The sequence below is a fragment of the Ursus americanus genome, chromosome 8 (genome assembly GCF_024610735.1).
Source record: "Ursus americanus isolate L20-20 chromosome 8, mUrsAme1.1.p, whole genome shotgun sequence".
Taxonomy (NCBI): Eukaryota; Metazoa; Chordata; class Mammalia; order Carnivora; family Ursidae; genus Ursus; species Ursus americanus.
Genome location: NC_142134.1, coordinates 29355192 through 29373986, shown reverse-complemented (window position 1 = coordinate 29373986; position 18795 = coordinate 29355192). Strand labels below are relative to the sequence as shown.

Sequence of the window (18795 nt, the reverse complement as noted above, 5' to 3'; positions counted from 1 at the left end):
GCTCATAATATCCTAGTATAATTGAGGCAACCATGTATTTTTATTTTCAAAAAAACTTCTCTTTAGGGGCACCTGGCTGGCTCCATCAATGGAGCATGTGACTTTTGATCTTGGGGTTGTGAATTTGAGCCCCATATTGGATGGAGAGATTACTTAAAAATAAAAATCTTTTTAAAAAAATTATCTTTAAGGCACTGAAATAATGTTGCCATTATAGCGAATATGTATAGGTGGTCTATGAGGCTAATGCTGCTTCCCTAGCCCTTAATTCAAATGGTCATTCATTCATTTATTCTTTCTTTCAACAAATATCTCTTGACATCTACTCTACATGGCAGGGATACAAGGGAACAAGTAAAGTTTGACCTTTGATCAGATGGGTAAACAGTCTATTGGGTAATGATAACATATATTTACATGATGACAAAGTACAACGTGCCAAAGGAGCACAGATGTTGTGGGAGAGGGTAGGCAGTGTCAAGAAAAGCTTCCGAGAGGAAGTCATATCTAGGTGAGATTGAAAGATGACTAGAAGTCAGGCAAAAAAGGGATGAATATGGTTTAGGATAAAATATAACACCGACAATTTGAAGTTGAGAGAAAACGTGGCTATTCAAGGAAATGAACGTTCAATATGGCAACAGAAATTCAAGGAAATGAACGTTCAATATGGCAACAGAAATCCAGAGACTATGTGTTTTATATGTTTCAACATATCTTCCCTTAAGTATCTAGTACAATGTTGTATGCTGTGCAAAATTAAAATATTTTACGTGGATGTAAATTTAGCATTATCGTATGATTTGGTTATAGTGATTTTGTATAGACAATTATATTATACTTGATTATTAAATATCTTCAGTTCCTTAACAACATGAAACGAGTTTTCAAATATAATCAGAATATTATCAGTTGTTTACATTTATACAAAAGGAAATATTTATGTGAACACTAATGTGTTCACTATTATTTTAAATATTGTATAGTAGAACATTAATTGTAGTAGCTAGAAGTCACAGTGTGAAGTAAAGCTCCGATATGGCAATCAGTGTAGAGACAGAAAGAAGATGAAGGAAAATAATTTACAGCAAATAAGCAATCTTACCAAAATCACAGAAGAAAAAAAAGAATAAATCTGCCCAAAATTAATCAATGAGGAAACAGCAGACAAATCCCTGAATAACTTCTATTTATGTTGTTTGAATATTTGCCTAGACTCTGAACACATCTACTATATTTATGCCAAAACAAAACTGGAGGGATGAAATATGGATGATGCCTCCTCATTCTCATATTTTTTGCCATTTGATACTATATCTCTGAGCAATCTCAGTCTATAAATCTGAGGGACCAAGTTTTTCATTACACATTGAAGCAGAAATGCGTAGGTCTCTGGGTTCTACAAGTTTTTCATTAGTGATAAAATATAGATTAGGGACCAGTACAATAAAATTATTTTAAAAAACCAGCTTCAGTGTGAGACAAGACTTGAGTTTAACTATCAGTTATATAACCTTGGGCAAATTACTTCACATTTCTGAGCCTCATCCGTGAAAAGAGGATAATAATGGTACCCTTCTCGTTGATAAACTGTAGTAAGATAATGTACTTAAAATACCTAATGCAGTGCCTGATACATAATTAGTATCTCCCAAAATATTCAATGTTATTGATAATAGCTAGTGGAAAAAGCCCAGACCAGTATTAAAACAGTTGGACAGGATAAAAATGCAAGTTGAGCACACATGGAGGTTTATTCAGATGTATTTTCTTGGTGGTGGTGGTGGTGGTGGTGGTGGTGGTGGTGGTGGTGGTGGTATGTTTCAGAGGGTACATGTAGAGGTCTTAAACTTTAATGGGTTTAAATTATATGTTTAACTGCCTATAGCTCATTTATTAACCTAAACCTTTTAAGTTTGACACTTGATGAGAGATAGATAGACAGTCCTGTAACTGTAGTGGCAAGCAAGTAGCATATTCCTTCTGGTCTAGTTCATGCGTGCTAGCTACTTAGGTAAAAACAATCAAACCTTATTTTGCCTGTTTTCAATTAAATATCAAATATAGTTCCATGTTTCAATTGAATGTTGAAGACATCCAAATGTCTTTTCTAGTTTAAATATTTCTCCTAGGCTTCAGTCTCATATATTCTGCCGTCAATAGACATTAAACACTTGAACTTCTTCACAGACACCTCAAATGCAGCAGTTTTGAAGTCCAAAGTTTATTTTCCCCTGTTTCCTTCACCCTGCTACCTCTTTCCTCCTGAGTTTTCTATCTTAGTGGGGGGTACTATCATCTACTCATTTGCCCAAGAAAACCTGGGAGTCACTGTAACTCCTTGCCCCTGACATTTAATCATACAGTAAATCCCCTAATACCATCTCCCATATAGCTCTTAATCTGCCCACTGTTTATATCCTTATTGCCAGGGCCCTAGTTTAGACATTAAAATTCATCACTTAAATGACTAACAACCTTGGCACAGACATCCTACCTATAACCTTAACCTCTTCCCATCAATTCTGCCCTATTTAAAACCCTCCAATGGTTTCCCTTTGCTCTTCGCATAGAGTCTAAGTTACCTCTTAATACCACAAATAGATATAGATCAATGTCCCATTTGCAGAAGCTTATTAAATTCTTAGGTTGTTTTTAATAACTTCTAACACCTTACTGAAATTTAACAGAGCTCAATTTAACTCTCATTATTTGATTAGCTATTTATCAGTACTTACTATGTACAGTAACAGTAATTGTATTAGATATTGTAAGGGTTAGAGATTAACAATGATATATCTGGGAGGAAAGATGAGACAAGTACATAAATATTCTTAACACAATGGAGAAAATGTTTTAAAATCCCAACATAGGAGGAGTTAAAGGGCTATCAGATGCTAATGGAAGGAAACATATCAGAGAATACAGCCTGGAAAAAATATGATTTTAGGTAGGACTTGAAGGCCATCTAAGAATTGAGATAGAGGGCAGCATAAGCAAAGGCCAAGAGAAAGAAATCTCAAAAAGAGAAAAAGAACAATGAGTATTTTAGTTTGGCTGGACTGTAGAATTCTTCAAGAAAAATAGTAGGAAAGTAGCTGGAAAAACAAGTTTGGGCCAGATAAAGGCAAACCCTGAATATTAGGCTAAGAGCTAAGGCCTTTATTCTACAGAGAAACAGGAATGGCTTACAGAAAAATATTTTATCTGAGCCATGTTTCAGATACCTTCACCATCAAAGAAAGCTATAATTTTCATTGAATCAATAGCTAATATATAAATAATTGTATCTACAAAGATCCTCATGATAAAGAAAAATAAAAAAGGACTAAAATAATGTTTGGAAAACAATTATGCTGTATTTAGTTATATTAGAGTTCGGAAGGGGAAGTGGTGTTGCAATGTCATTAAATTCTTCATTTCATAATTGAGGCCTCCAAACCAAGTCATCGTCAGTTAAAAGCTTAGACATGTTCATATGTTTATCCCATATTTCAGTACAAGTTCTATATTTTACTTCCGGATCACTTTTAGGATTTGTGTGTCTTTAAATAGATACAGACCTTAGCTGTAAGAGGAATCTACAACCTACTGGTTTCAGGGTAAGTGGTTTCTAAGAGAAATGAAAGCAGATGGCAACTGTATTTCATCTCTTCCATTTTCTTTTTTACAGTTAAAAATAATCCTTCTTTCTTTTCTGCACCCAAAAATAGCTCAAGGAGTTTCTGTGATTATATCAAACTATCTAAAGAAGTTGGTAGCATTAACATCAAGGATGCGTTTTCCCAGTATTACTAACATATAAAAATTATTTTCACCATTACTACTTTGAGCATTAAAAACAAACAAACAAACAAACAAACAAGCTACTTCTTTTGACAACTTCAGTCATCACAACCTAGTCTGTGACACTGGCATTAAAAGTAAAAACACAGTTAACTATTAGCTGAAGTACACAAAGCCATATCATAAATATTTCATATTTCAAATGTTACTTTTAAATTAAAAAAAAAACTGATGACTAGAGAAACATGAAAGACATTGCAATTCATTGTTAAAGGCTACCATTTTGATATGCAGGCACTGAGTATAGAAACATATTTACTCAAGTACTGACCTGGATTCTGGGGAATTAAAAAATGACTACATGGATTGAGACTTAATAGGGTCATAGATTTAGTGGTGGGAAATAGAGTAGCAGAGCACGTAAGTCAGAATAAAACATTTTAGTAGGGCAGTGATCAAAGGTATGGCTGGAAATGTTACTTTTTGGCAAAACTGAGGGAGGGTCCCATATGCTATGAACTTTATCTTGATAGTAACTGAGAGTCATTGGAAGTTTTTATTTTATTTTATTTTATTTTTAAAGATTTTATTTATTCGACAGAGAGAGAGACAGCCAGCGAGAGAGGGAACACAAGCAGGGGGAGTGGGAGAGGAAGAAGCAGGCTCATAGTGGAGGAGCCTGACGTGGGGCTCGATCCCGTAACGCTGGGATCACGCCCTGAGCCGAAGGCAGACGCTTAACCGCTGTGCCCCCCAGGCGCCCCCATTGGAAGTTTTTAAACAAGGATGTAGGATGATAGAAATGATAATCTAGGAGGAAATATCTGATGATTCTGAATCAAATATATAGCAGAGACTGGAAATGAGATTTATAAAGGGAATATTTGAAAGCCAGTACTAGTTAAATAGTTAGCTATAGTACAGTGTGGATTCTGAAGCCAGACTATCTGGGTTCAAATCTAGTTCTAGTACTTGCTAGCCTTATGACCTCATTGAAGTTCTATGTATCTCAGTTTCTTCCACTAGAGATTATTATAGTACCTTCCACATATAGTTGAATGTCAAGAGCTTATAACAGTCTTCGCACATAATAACTGCTCTCAATGTTAGCTATTATTGTTGCTACTATTATTGCTATTGCTGCATAGTCCATAATTGAGATCAATTTAAGCAAATTTGGTGGTAGAATACCTTCAACACCCAGAATTCATGCTCGGAATAAAGTATCCTAATATCATCTAGTCTGTCATTCACAAACCCCTACCTTCCACATTAAGAAAATCCCCCAAAGGTCCTATAATAGGGCAAAAGGGTGTTCTAAAAAAAAACAAACAAACAAAAACCTGTTGGCCCTCATTACGTGTAGTTTGCTAATACCTAAGCCAGGCATCAAAATAATGTAATAAATATTCAAGTCGATGATAAATTATAGTTGCCACAAATATAACGGTTAAATGTCAAATGTTATTCAGTATTTGTTCATTTTCTCTGGGGGCTGTTTTTCACTTTATTTTTTTTTTAAGATTTTTAAAATTTATTTATTTGAGAGAGAGAGAGTGTGGGGGGGGAGAAGCAGAGGGAGAGGGACAAGCAGAGGGAGAGGGACAAGCAGACACCACACTGAGCACAAGCCCCACGTGAGACTCTATCTCATGACCCTGAGATCATGACCTGAGCTGAAACGGAGTCAGATGCATAAATGACTGAGCCACCCAGGAACCCTGTTTTTCACTTTAATTGGCATAGGTTCATAACAAAACTATTAAGCTGTCTTTTCAGAAATACAGATTTTTGAGAAAAAAAAATTTCCTCACCTAAAAGGTAAATAATTCTAAGATTAAGCCATGGAAGATCAGACTATGGGAGTTGCTGGAATTGAAAAACTGGCTTCCGAATGGTTATCAAAAAGACCTGAGAATGTTGGACTACAGCACTCTCTCAACACATATTGGATATTGCAACTCTTTTCTAAATACTTAGGAAATTTAATCTTTAGCATAAATAGTATTAGAGCAACGTGATCATTCCCATTAGAAATATCAAAAATATTTTTCTAACTTCTCTATAAAAATATACGCATTCTGGTCCTGAAGTATAGCCATTAATTCTCAAATAATTTTCAATAAAATTAAGCAGAAAAATTGGGATTTGTGGGCCTAAATAAAACTTAATTTTTATGTATAATGAAAATTTAATATATTTAAAGCAAGGATATAATTACAGTCCTACTTAGATGCAACATACTTGAAGCAATACTTCAGAATAACAATCTAGAGGCAATCTCTCACTCCTCTGATTTCTCACGGCATGGGTTTACATCACACACTGCTTTGTATTTTAGTAATCTGTAGGCATGTCTTCTTTTATATCCGATTATAAACTCTTTGAGGGAAGAGACTCTGGCTAATTCACCTTTGGATCTACTACAGCATGTAGTATGGTGCTACAGTTAGTAAGCAGTTAATATTTGTTTAATAATAAAATTAAAATTTACATTCAAATATTAATTCTGTGATTACCATCAGAACATAGGACTTTTACCCACACCTTTTTAATTCATTAAATTGTATTTTCTAAAGTCTTATAAAGGTTTTAAAATGCTTAAGATAACTTCTAGCATTTTAAAGATATTTAGTTCAAAATATGACTTTTCTAAAAATTTGTATGATTTTTCTAAATGACATTATTTGTTCTGCAAATAAATTGTATGTCACCCTTAATTTTAGCATCATATTGAAAGTTCAGAGTCTAACCCCCTACATTTGAAGGTGTCATTGATACTCTGAATCTATCATATGTAATGTCTGAAAACTTAAACCTTGAACTATTATTCTAAGATTATAGGGCAGTACTTTCATACTTCTAGCCTTAATAATACTTCTAAAGACAAGTTTGATGAATTCTTCCCTATTACCACTCTCTCCTTCAAATATTTTAATTTATGCTCTTGATTTCTGGCATCCATCCAGCAAAACCTACCCTCTGGAAAAGGTCTGAAACTAATTTACACTGAAGAGGCAAAGGACAGATTAACAGCTCAGTGTGAAAGCCTGGTGTGGGAGCCCTGTCCCTGGTTTCTGTGCCAGGTATGTTACTGTAATCTCCCTCCCCAAGTCTCTGTTTCCACATGTATAAAATGAAAGTAGTTAGAATTATTGATTCCTAAAATCCATTCCAGCCCAGATTATCGCCCTTAGGAATGTTTGCAGCCTTACGCATCATTCATTCAGTTTTATGAAGCATCTGAGATAGCTAATCAAATACTGTAATTTCAATACTTATTAATTAAATAAATATTGTTTGAACACTTACTCTGTGCCAGACACTGTACTGGGTGCTTCCAATATCTGTGTTTGCAGAGATCTGCTAGGTAATATAGAAGAACCGAGTAAAGAGATCAGAGAAGCAATGCTTAAGCTCTCTTCAATACAGCAAAAATTTCCCAAGTTTGGGTAGGAGTACTAAGCCCTTAAGAGGGATGGTGTGTACAAAAGCAGCGATGTAAAAGGCACGTCGAGTGTTTTCTGCAGCCGAAGGCTGGGTTACATGGGAGAAATGTTCACAGTACTTATCCCAATTAGAATTTGGCACGTTTTGTGTGATTTGATTAACGCCTGTCCCTCGCTAGACAAGTTCCTTAATTGAGGAACGGCGTGTGCTTTTGCCCACCATTGTTCTCCCAGAGTATAACGCACTGTCTCTAGCTTAATAAATGTTGAATAATTAATTTTAAAGAGGGGGGGTCCTCCCGTGAGAGTGTCATGTCCAAACATCTTGAAGATTGAACTGTCCACTAAAAAGTCGCGGTGCCTTTTGCAGCCAACTTGAGCTCCTGGAAGAGTCAACTCCTGGAGCCGGGCTCTGCTTGCACACCGACACCCCTCGGGGGTCCCCTCAGGGTCACAAACCACCGCAGAGTCACCGAGCCCTGGGGGCACAGAGCTGGAGATGGGTTAACAGCCGCCCCGAGGACCGGCCAGAATTCTCGATACCAGCGACCGCCTTGCGGGCCTCACGTTATGGTGCACAGAAATGCAGTATTTGGACGCTGCGGACAGAAAACCCGTTTAACTTCCAGACAGATGGGAAGAGAAGATATATAACAACTGCAGTAACTAGAGAGTTCCTATAGACCTACACTTGGCTCCCGGTCGGAAACGCCCGGTACAGCTCACTGGGTAGCCCTCGTGCCGTTCCTGGGCGTAGAGATACAGCCCCCTCTACCGGCCCCGGCGACCTCGCCTCGCGATTCCCTCACGATTAAGTGTCCCAGCCACGCCCAGACTCGCGAGAGAACAGAGGTCTCAAAGGGCTCTACGGAACGGAACTTCCTATATCTAGTGTTCCTACACGGAAGGATTTTAATTCACCGGAATCGATTCGCGTTAAAGGGCAAAAGCGAAGAGGGAGGTGCTCTTAACGTGACAAAGCCTACGGGACGGAGCGGAAGTCCTGGTTCACACGCCACACGGAGAGGATTCTGGGGGCCGGAAGGAGGTGGAAACTCCTGCGGCGGAACAATTCGCCTGCAAGCTTTCCTGGGAGGAGAGCGCGTGGCTGTTTAAAGACGCGTGTTGCTGGACCGCGTGGCTGGTTCGCAGTGGTCGGAGGTGGCCGAAAGCCTGACATCGGTGTAGAACTTGAGACCGTGAGTTATGGTGGGGAGATCCCGGCGGCGCGGAGCGGCCAAGTGGGCAGCTGTGCGAGCCAAGGCAGGTCCCGGCCCAGAGCACGAAAATGAAGACGACTTAGAATTGCCACCCTCGCCGGGGGACTCCAGCTACTACCAAGATAAGGTAGATGATTTCCATGAGGCCCGATCCCGTGCTGCCTTGGCTAAAGGCTGGAGCGAGGTGGAGAGTGAGGACGAGGAGGAGGATGGCGATGAGGAGGAAGAGGTTCTAGCCCTAGATATTGCTGATGAGGACGATAAAGATGGAGAGAGTGCGGAGGATGACGATGATGATGGTGGGAGCTCTGTGCAGAGTGAGGCCGAGGTATCTGTGGATCCCAGTTTGTCGTGGGGTCAGAGGAAAAAACTTTACTATGACACAGACTACGGTTCCAAGTCCCGAAGCCGGCAAAGTCAACAAGAAGTAGAGGAGGAGGAAAGGGAGGAGGAAGAGGAAGCGCAGCTAATTCAGCGACGCCTCGCCCAAGCCCTGGAAGAGGATGATTTTGGGGTGACCTGGGTAGAGGCCTTTGCAAAACCAGTACCTCAAGTAGATGAAGCTGAGACCCGGGTCGTGAAGGATCTGGCGAAAGTTTCAGTGAAAGAGAAGCTGAAGATGCTGCGGAAAGAATCACCAGAACTCTTGGAACTGATAGAAGACCTGAAAGTTAAGCTGACAGAGGTGAAGGATGAGCTGGAGCCATTGCTACAGTTGGTGGAGCAAGGGATCATTCCACCCGGAAAAGGAAGCCAATACCTGAGAACCAAGTACAACCTCTATCTGAACTACTGCTCCAATATCAGCTTTTATTTGATCCTGAAAGCCAGGAGAGCCCCTGCACATGGACATCCTGTCATAGAAAGGCTTGTTACCTACCGAAATTTGATCAACAAGCTGTCAGTTGTAGATCAGAAGCTGTCTTGTGAAATTCGTCATCTACTCACACTTAAAGATGATGCTGGAAAGAAAGAACTGAATTCAAAAGTGAAATCCACCAAGGCCAAGCCAAAATCTGTTTCAGAGACTGCTGCTGCTGCCTCTGCTGTTACAGGTATTTCTGATGATTCTGATCTTGATGAAGAAGCTGCACTGAAATACTATAAAGAGATAGAAGACAAGCAAAAGTTGAAAAGAAAGAAAGAAGAAAATAGTATTGAAGAACAGGCTCTTGAAGATCAAAATGCAAAGAGAGCCATTACCTACCAGATTGCTAAAAATAGAGGACTTACACCTAGAAGAAAGAAGATTGATCGCAATCCTAGAGTGAAACACCGGGAGAAGTTCAGAAGAGCCAAAATTCGCAGAAGAGGCCAAGTTCGTGAGGTTCGTAGAGAAGAGCAACGTTACACTGGTGAACTCTCTGGCATTCGTGCAGGAGTTAAAAAGAGCATTAAGCTTAAATAAAGTTTTCACTTAGCTTTTTTGGCAATAATATTAGATCAATAAATTTTTATTTTTAACTCTTGAAGTGATTGTATTGATATATAATACCTGACCTTAAATTTTAAAAATTCTTGTCAACAGGGAAATTTGGGTTATTGCTCAGTTTTGTTGTTGTTGTTCTTTATATTAAGGTCATACTAGGAATTTTGGGAGCAATGCAAAAGTGCTTGGTAAAAGAGATGGTGTTGAAAAAAGTTCTCCAATGTTCTGTCAGGTAGTAGCCTAGGAAAGTTTCACAGCTGGTTGTGGAGCAACTCTCAAACTTAGAACGGTTTTATAATTTTTCTTGTGAAGAGAGCACCTTTGGAATAATTTTATTTGTAAGATGGCCTATAAAATAGTTCTGACATTATTTTCATTTACCTAAGTGTTATTCTTGAGCAGGATACTTGTAATTAATTGGTTTAATGTCAACTTAAAGATTTAGTACATGGTGTGGTAAAAGGTTAGGAATGAAGAGGAATTTTGGTTAAAAGTAGAAAAAGATATGCCTTAATTACATTAATTGTGAACATTTTCTAATAGTTCTTAATGTGGTAAGTAAGGTAAAAATTCCATTTTTAGTACTGTACTGGTGACCTGCAGCAGTTGCTGTTTGTACACTCCATTTGCTGAAAATTTGGTAGGATGACTACGAGGTAAGTGACAAGTTCAAGTGGTAAAAAAAAGTTACATGTTTCTTTAGTTATTCTGGTCTTTAAAGTAGGAGAGAGATGCTTAGATGGTGAACTTGAAAATATTTGGGATGATGCCAGGGAAGAAAATGACCAGACTTCTGAAGGAAAGCACAAAAGGTGTTGTACTATGTCACTGTTCATTAGCTATTGTTCATTAAATATCTCCAGCTGCTAGATATACAGAGACGATCAGTGGTTAATATTTATTAAACAATTGCCTTGTACCAGTTGTGCATCACCTCATTTAATCTTTATAATAACTTTGTGAGGTGTGGTACTGTTCTCTGTGTATCTCTTATGAGGATGCTTAAATTCCAGGTCGTTAACTTTATAAAGGACACAGGCTTGGGATTTGGACCTACACCAGCTTGATTTGAGCCATATCTTGATCTCTGGCTTAAAGCTTTTTCCTCAGCACACATGTCAAATTATTTTATCTTTTGTTTTCTGATAAAGAGGTAGGTTGGAAATAAAAGTAATAGTAAGTGCTAAGGTTCTTTTGTAAGCACTTTATGTATACTTAACATCTTTACTCCTCACAACTTTGGTGCAGTAAATTCTATTAGCCATATTTTTTCTTTAAGATTTTATTTATTTATTTGACAGAGACAGCCAGCAAGAGAGGGAACACAAGCAGGGGGAGTGGGAGAGGAAGAAGCAGGCTCCCAGCGGAAGAGCCCTATGTGGGGCTCAATCCCAGAACTCCAGGATCACGCCCTGAGCCGAAGGCAGACACGTAACGACTGAGCCACTCAGGCGCCCCCTATTAGCCATATTTTAAAGATGAGGAAACTGACACAAAAATAACTTTCAGGGTCATGTAGCTATTAAGTAGCAGAGTCAGGATTTAATCCAGCCTTTCTGGCTTCCCTTTTCTGATACGGTAGGAAAAGTACAGGTTTGGCAGTTAACTTCCTAGGGTGCTTTTGAGTTAATTACTTGGTTTCCAACTCATTGTTTTCTTCTGTATGGTACAACTATACCTGCCTTGGAGAAGTGATGTAACAATGGTTAAGAGCTCTGAGATAATAGGAAATATGTGCTTTGGCTCTGCTCCCAATTCTTGGCACAGAACTCCTAAACCCTCGTTAATTCCTAAGTGATTAGAGCACTAGGAACATTTTTTTTTTCTAATGAGGTGACTGTGGGTGGGCTCCTGCTTTGCTCTGGGATGGGGGCTAGTCCCCAGAAAGATCAAGCCATAATTAAAAGCTTCAAATTTTCAGCCCCACCCCCCATTCAACAGAGGGGAGAGAGGCTGGAAATGGAATTAATGATTGATTACACTTATGTGAGAAAGCCTTCATAAAATCCCAATAGTATGAGGTGCAGGGATCTTCCAGATTAGTGATTGCATCCACACTGACAGGGTGATGCATTCCAACTCCATGGGGACAGTACCCTCTGTGCTTGGCACCCTCCCACACCTCACCCTATGCATCTCTTCATCTGACTGTTCATCTGTATACTCATATCCTTTAATAAGGTGATAAACGTTAAGTAAGTGTTTGCATGAGTTCTGTGAGTCACTCTAGCAAATTAATTGGACCCAGGGAGGGGGTTGTGAGGAGGTAACGGGGTCAGAAGCACAGGTAACAACCTGAACTATCCAGATAGAGGATATCAGAATTGAGTTAAATTGTGTAATACCCAACAGGTGTCACAGAATTGCTTTGGGGTGGGGGGTGCTCACATCTGGTATTAGAAGTATGGTGAGTGTAGTAGTAGTGTAAAGGGAACAGGTGTAAAACAGTTTTCCCAATTTGAGGGCAGACTAGACTACCCAGGTTTGTAACCCATTTCCATCCCTTAGTCTATGACTTTGGGTACATCTGACTGTTCCTTACTTTTTTCATCTAAACTGGGAGTATTACTAGCAGTACCTGCTTCATAGAGTTTTTACGAGGATTAATATTAAATTAATAAAGCAAAGCGCTTAGAACAATACCTATTACACAGTAATCACCTAGTAAGTGTTGGCTCTTACTACAGGGTTGTGATAATGCATCTCAGCACACAGGTGCCCCAAAATTGTAGCTAATATAGGAACATAGAGAATAAAGTGTAGTCATATGTAAAAATGATTGAGAAATCAATATCCTAAGTTTGAAAGGAGAGGGGAGCATTGGGTGAGCACAGGAAGGAATACAGAAAACCTGGCACAAGACAAAAAGCAAGGAAATGAAGTTACAGGTTAAAAATATTTGATGTTCTATGTCAAATCCCTGCCAGATGTATAAAGTCATGGTGAGGGAAAAATGTTTTAAAGGAAGAGCCTTCCGTTTAGGAAAGTGGAAAAAATTATGCCTGTTAAATAGTCCTCCAAATATACCAAATATTCCTCCAGAGACCTTACAACACATTGTAAACATAAATTCATTCTGGAATAGCTAGGATATAGATGGTGCTATCCTAATTACAAATGTAAAAATTGGCCTTGCTTGATGTGAATTGATAGTTAATGAAGTAACAAAGAAACTGGTGGATATGATAGTTACATCCTCCAAATTTTCTATATACTTAACATTTAAAGGGCACTGATAGGTGCTGGGTACCATCCTAACATGGGAATAATTACTCAATGGGATCGCTTACCGTAGTGACTCACTTTGTGAACTCGGGAGTGTCATGGGTTAACAGTTACAATAAAATAGATTACTGGTTTCCAGCATCAATACAAATCAACAACCTGTTAGTTTTATGTCAGCATGTTAAGCTATGGGTAACTATTGAAAATAAAAATATTAAAAATTAAAGTACAGGAAAATACCAAATTAGTGATCCAGTGATTTACTCTACCACTAGCCGGCTGACTAGCTTTGAGTAGTCAGGTTCTCTAAGCCACAGTTTCTTACCTATATTCTTATGAAGGAATTAAATAAATTAATGTATCCCTTTGTGTGTGTGTGTGTAGAAATAAATTTATTTGCTTATCCGAGCTCTAAAACTACCTTAATGGTCAAAGCTTTTGGCACCTGGGAAATTACTTTTTGTGGTCTTAAAAATAGCTTAGATAACTTGAATAATTCTATTCACATATCCGACACAAAAGAAATTAAATCTCTGAAGAATGCTAGAATTGCTTATTCCTTGCTTGTCTGAAGTAAAAGAATTTTAAGTTAATATGTTACAGTAATATAAGTTAACATTACCAAAATAATTCCAGAAAAGTGAAGGTCAGTATAATTTACATCTCAGATCACAATGAAGAACATGTAACACTGTCCGAATATTAAATGATCCCAAAAAAATCATGTAGGATTCAACTAGAGTTCCAAATCATTCAAACTAAATCTTACTTCAGGTAATAAATCAGAGTTTAAAAATTCTTTTAGATAGTGACTCTTTTTAACACATTTGCATTATGCCATTAAACATTTAAACACAGAAACGGGATAATAAATTTAACACCACCCAAATCAACAAATGTTAACATGTATGTTTTAAATTTTGCTTGAAGTATATTTTCTCAGTATCAAATTTTCAATTTAATGTAGTTACTTCAGCTACGCATTCCAGATGTTTTCTGGATTCCTTCAGCAATACATTTTTGAAGAAGAAAAAATGATTTTACATTTGCTTCAAAGTGAAGCTTTAAATGATAGTAAATATTAAGAATCCACATTTTTAAAACTATAAACAAAACAACAATAACAAAAAAAAAAAAACCCGGAGGAAATGAATAAAATGGTCTGCCTTATGAGAAAAATATAGGGCAGCAATTAAGTGTTTGACCTCTAGAGCCAGTTTAAATCCAGTGTCACCACTTACAGTGTGTCTTTGACCTACCTAATCTGTGTCCCAACTTCCTCACATTGAATAATGTATGATGTTATAGCCATTTAAATAGTTAAACCATATAATATCCATTTAGAACAGCACCCGGCAGGTAAGTGCTTAGTGTTAGTTAATATTAATTTTTTTATTTTTTTACTATTAATCCATTTAAAAAAAATAACTCTACTTGCAAGAGTTAAATTTCTCCTTGGTTCTCTTATAGTGCTTTACAAACCAGAGTGCCTAAGGATGAGGTGGTAAATTTAAAAAGCAGATTTCTGTGCCCTACCATCCCAGATTCAGATTTAGCTGGCCTGGTGTTAATTCAGGGACCTGTATTTTTAACAGGTACCTCAGATGATGCTGATCCAGATAATCTATAGAATACACTTTGGGAAACACTGCCCTGGGCACACTGGCTTTAGGTTTCTCTTAGCCAATAACAGAGACATGAATGAAATTAATTACAAGAATGAAATATGATGTGGTATTAACATGGGACTACAAAACCTCAAAGGTAATCCCATGAGAATCTGTTGAAAGCAATGAACCTTCCCCCCAGAACAGTAACCTAGGCTTAATCACATTTTACATACCACGAGTGAGTTTCTGGACTCTGACGCCAGGAGTCCTTGGGCCCCAGGAAACTTTACACTAGAGGACTGTTCCTTTTATTTACCCTTAAGCATTGCTTTATATGGCCTATCCTAATACATATACTAGAAGATCATCTTACGATGGGTGAGAGAGGGGATTATCCAAAATAAGATGACTAAACAGAACTTTATTAGCACTCATAATTCTTTTATACTTATTAAATGAGCTCTTTTAGACATACAGTTGACACTTGAACAATATGGGGATTAAGGACGCCAATACCCCCCCCCCGCAGGTGAAAATCCCGTATCATTTTTGACTCCCCAAAAACTTAATAGCCTACTCTTGACCAGAGGCTTTACTGATAATATAAACAAATTAACACGTATTTTTATGTTATATGCATTATATACTGTATTCTTACAATAAAGTAAGCTAGAGAAAAAATGTTATTAAGAAAATCATATGGAAAACACATTTACCAAGCTGGACTGTATTTATTGGAAAAAATCCACATAGAAGAGTACCCGCGCAGTTCAAACCCATATTGTCAAGGGTCAACTGAACTTACATTTCTAATTTACACCACATTCAAACCTACACATAAAGGGAAATTAAGGCCAAATAAATAAGTTTATTCCTTAAACTTCACCTCAGTCCAACTTTTCTCAATCACCTTTATTCAGGGTCCCAATGGCACAGATTTTTGATAGATTTTAGAAAGAGGAAAAGGATTTCTGAGAACTACTAGAGGAGTAAATCTGTTGTGTATTGTAAAAAGCAGAAACTCAAAGATGTCAACTTTGGGAGTAGACACACTGGTGAAAGAGATAGACATGTTGCAGATGGAGCGATTAACTGCTTAGTTAGGATGCTATGGGAACTCAAAAGAGGCATGTATCTCTTACATAAGGAAGGCAGAGGAGTTCTATTTGAGTAGAAACTTGGAGGAAGAGTGAGTGTGGCAATATGGGAAATGCCAAACATTTTAAAGTTTATCAAGGGACGCCTGGGTGGCTCAGTCAATTAAGTGGTTAAGGGTCTGCCTTTGGCTCTGGTCACGATTCCAGGGTCCTGGGATCCCTGCTGCGGGCTCCCTGCTCAGTGGGAAGTCTGCTTTTCCCTCTGCCTCTGCCCCTCCCCCTGCTCGTGTTCTCTCTCTCTCAAATAACTAAACAAAATCATAAAAAAAAAAAAAAGTTTATCCAAAGGCAACAAGGGTGAAACAAGGTTGGAAGATAATATTGGAAAGGTAGGGAGGGGTTAGATCATGAAAGACGTTAGATTGTATCCCAGATATGGAGAAGACAGGTAAGGTTTTTTAAGAATCTATGCAACATAATTAGATCAACCTTGAAATAAGTTAATTACTCATTCTAACTGCTGTAGAGCAATGGAATCGGAATAGATTAAAAATAGAGGCAGAAAAACCAGCTAGAAGTCATTTGCAATAATACAGGCAAGAAAAGATTTCAATTAAAGCAGAGAAAACAAATTAAGCAACAGATTTGACAGAAATTTAAAAGAGAATTTGATGAATGCATAAGAAGTGGAACAAACAGTGAATAAAGTCACAGAAGGTCAGAAAACCCAACAACCAAATAGTTTCAGCAACACTACAGAGATATGAAAATTCCAAGCTGACAAAAAACATTATAAGCTTCTCTAGCATAAGCCTGTCGAACTCAACTTCTCCACAGGAAACACAAGGAACACCACTTTACTCTTTGCTGTTAGTATAACTTCATAAAAAAGATATAATTATCAAACTACTAATCAAAATCATCCCTCAACATGTTTTATTTTCTATTATAAAGGTAATGCCTTCATCATAGACTATTTGCAAATACAGGAAAGTGGAAAAATGGAAAAGTACATCTATATTTCTTCTACCCAAAGAAAACTGCCATTGTTTGACCTCTGTTAAATATATTGCTGAAGGGGTGCCTGGGTGGCTCAGTCGTTAAGTGCCTGCCTTCGGCTCAGGTCATGATCCTGGCACCCTTATTTATTTAAGTTTTATTTGTTTAAGTAATCTCTACATTCAATATAGGGCTTGAACTCATGACCCTGAGATCATGAGTTGCCCGCTCTTCGGACTGAGCCAGTCAGGGGCATAGAAAACCATTATCTTAGAATCATAATAAGCCTATACACTACACTGAAAAAGAAAAAAAACCCAACAACCATTCCAACCATTCCCAAGCAGTATTTTTTCGCTCACCACAGCTCTAAAAGGCTTATGCTAAAAGGACATCTATGACCTTGATCTCCAAAAAGTTTTGTCATGGGTCTATTCTTGAGATCACCAAAGGATCTCAAAAAACCGAAGATGGACAACTAAAAACAAAATGAAGATAAGTTGAAAAGCATCTCTTGCTTATTTCATAAGAAAATTAATAAAGCTTGATTCTTACAGTTGCTTGGATTTTGTCACTTTAAAACAGTATGGTAAGATGTTCTGTGAATTTTCAAGAAGCAACATGTTTAGGCTTGTTTTTATAATCTTGGCTTACTTAAATGTGTGTAGCAGTTGAATCAACCCTTATTGCACTGAAGCTTATGCAGAGCTGTGATCATATTATTGATCCAAAAGCTAAAAGCATAAGCAACTAGGAACTTGGAGTACCGCCTTTAAGAAAAGGCTCATAAATAGCCTTACCTATAAATTTTAAAGAACTAATATTTCAGCTGGTTTTCTATATTCATTACACTGCCACTTAATTAATGGCATAAAACATAAGTATAACTGCTTTTAAACGCAGAAAGGCACACACACAAAAACAATTACACTGCAAGATTCCACAGCATGTTGACGTTTCTAATACCTATAGGGATCTTGGCTAACGAGAGTGGAGAAAGCTGGCAATTTGGACTAGATAACATTTTGTACTTTAATTCCGTGACTTCCTTGGCTGATTGTGATTTGTGAGAACTCTGCTCTTTTCTTCTACCTTCAGTGGAGTTTTCTTGTCAAATTCTTTACTGAAACATTGCAAAACACCTCTGTGAAGGAGCTATAATGACACCTAAAATTTTCTGCATGCAAAAAACAAGGTAAAAGATCCAGTTAAGGATGGACCTTAAAACCATTTAATACACCTGGAATCTTAGTATTTCTCTTCAAGGTATTTTACAGTTTGTATTTCCTAAAAGGGAAACATGTTTTCAGTCAAGATTCTCACCCTCACCAAGACTGAAATGAAAAGACCCAACAATCTCCCCAAATACTAAAGATAACGATGAAAAAGGTTTTTCCCCCTCAGTTTTTTATTACCGTAAGTTATATGTTTTGCCACAGTGATAAAATATAGCTAATAATAGTTTATCCTATGCCAGATCTTGTCTTAAAGGCTTCACCCGTATTTCTTATTTAATCCCCACAACATCTCTATGAGTAAGTATTATAATAATAATTTTTACAAAAGAGGAATCCTGGCTCAGAGGACAAATAACTTACTCAAGTAGGCAGCAGTGCTGGAATCAACAGGTTCCAGAAATGCCAGAAACGGAAAAGCTACTGAGAAACTGTCAGGCTCCTTGAAGTTAGCTTCTCCTAAACATTTTTAAAAAGTACTTTTTGTTTAAAAGTTTTGGTGAAAGATAGTATTCGAATTTCATGTTCATTCCTTGTAATTTCAAGAGTGATTTTCAGAGAATAATAACAATGAAAAGGTTTATTTTCCTAGAGAAGTATAACTTCCTCTACGGAAGGAGAGACGAGAGAAAGGGAAAAGCAGGTAGGCAAAAATGTTACGCAACAGTGATTTTTAATTATAAGTCAACAGGGATTCTATGCCAGCATTTTGCAAACTGAACGCAAAGCTAATCTGCTAGGAAAT

General features: G+C 37.6%; 1 protein-coding gene across 1 annotated transcript; it reads left to right on the top strand.

Moving 5' to 3' along the window:
- The first annotated feature begins 8243 nt into the window (after window positions 1-8243).
- On the top strand, window positions 8244-9927 carry UTP3 (UTP3 small subunit processome component). The gene has a single exon (XM_045789215.2). The coding sequence runs from the start codon at window positions 8442-8444 to the stop codon at window positions 9861-9863; it is 1422 nt and encodes a 473-aa protein (XP_045645171.1). The 5' UTR covers window positions 8244-8441; the 3' UTR covers window positions 9864-9927.
- The last annotated feature ends 8868 nt before the right edge of the window (window positions 9928-18795 follow it).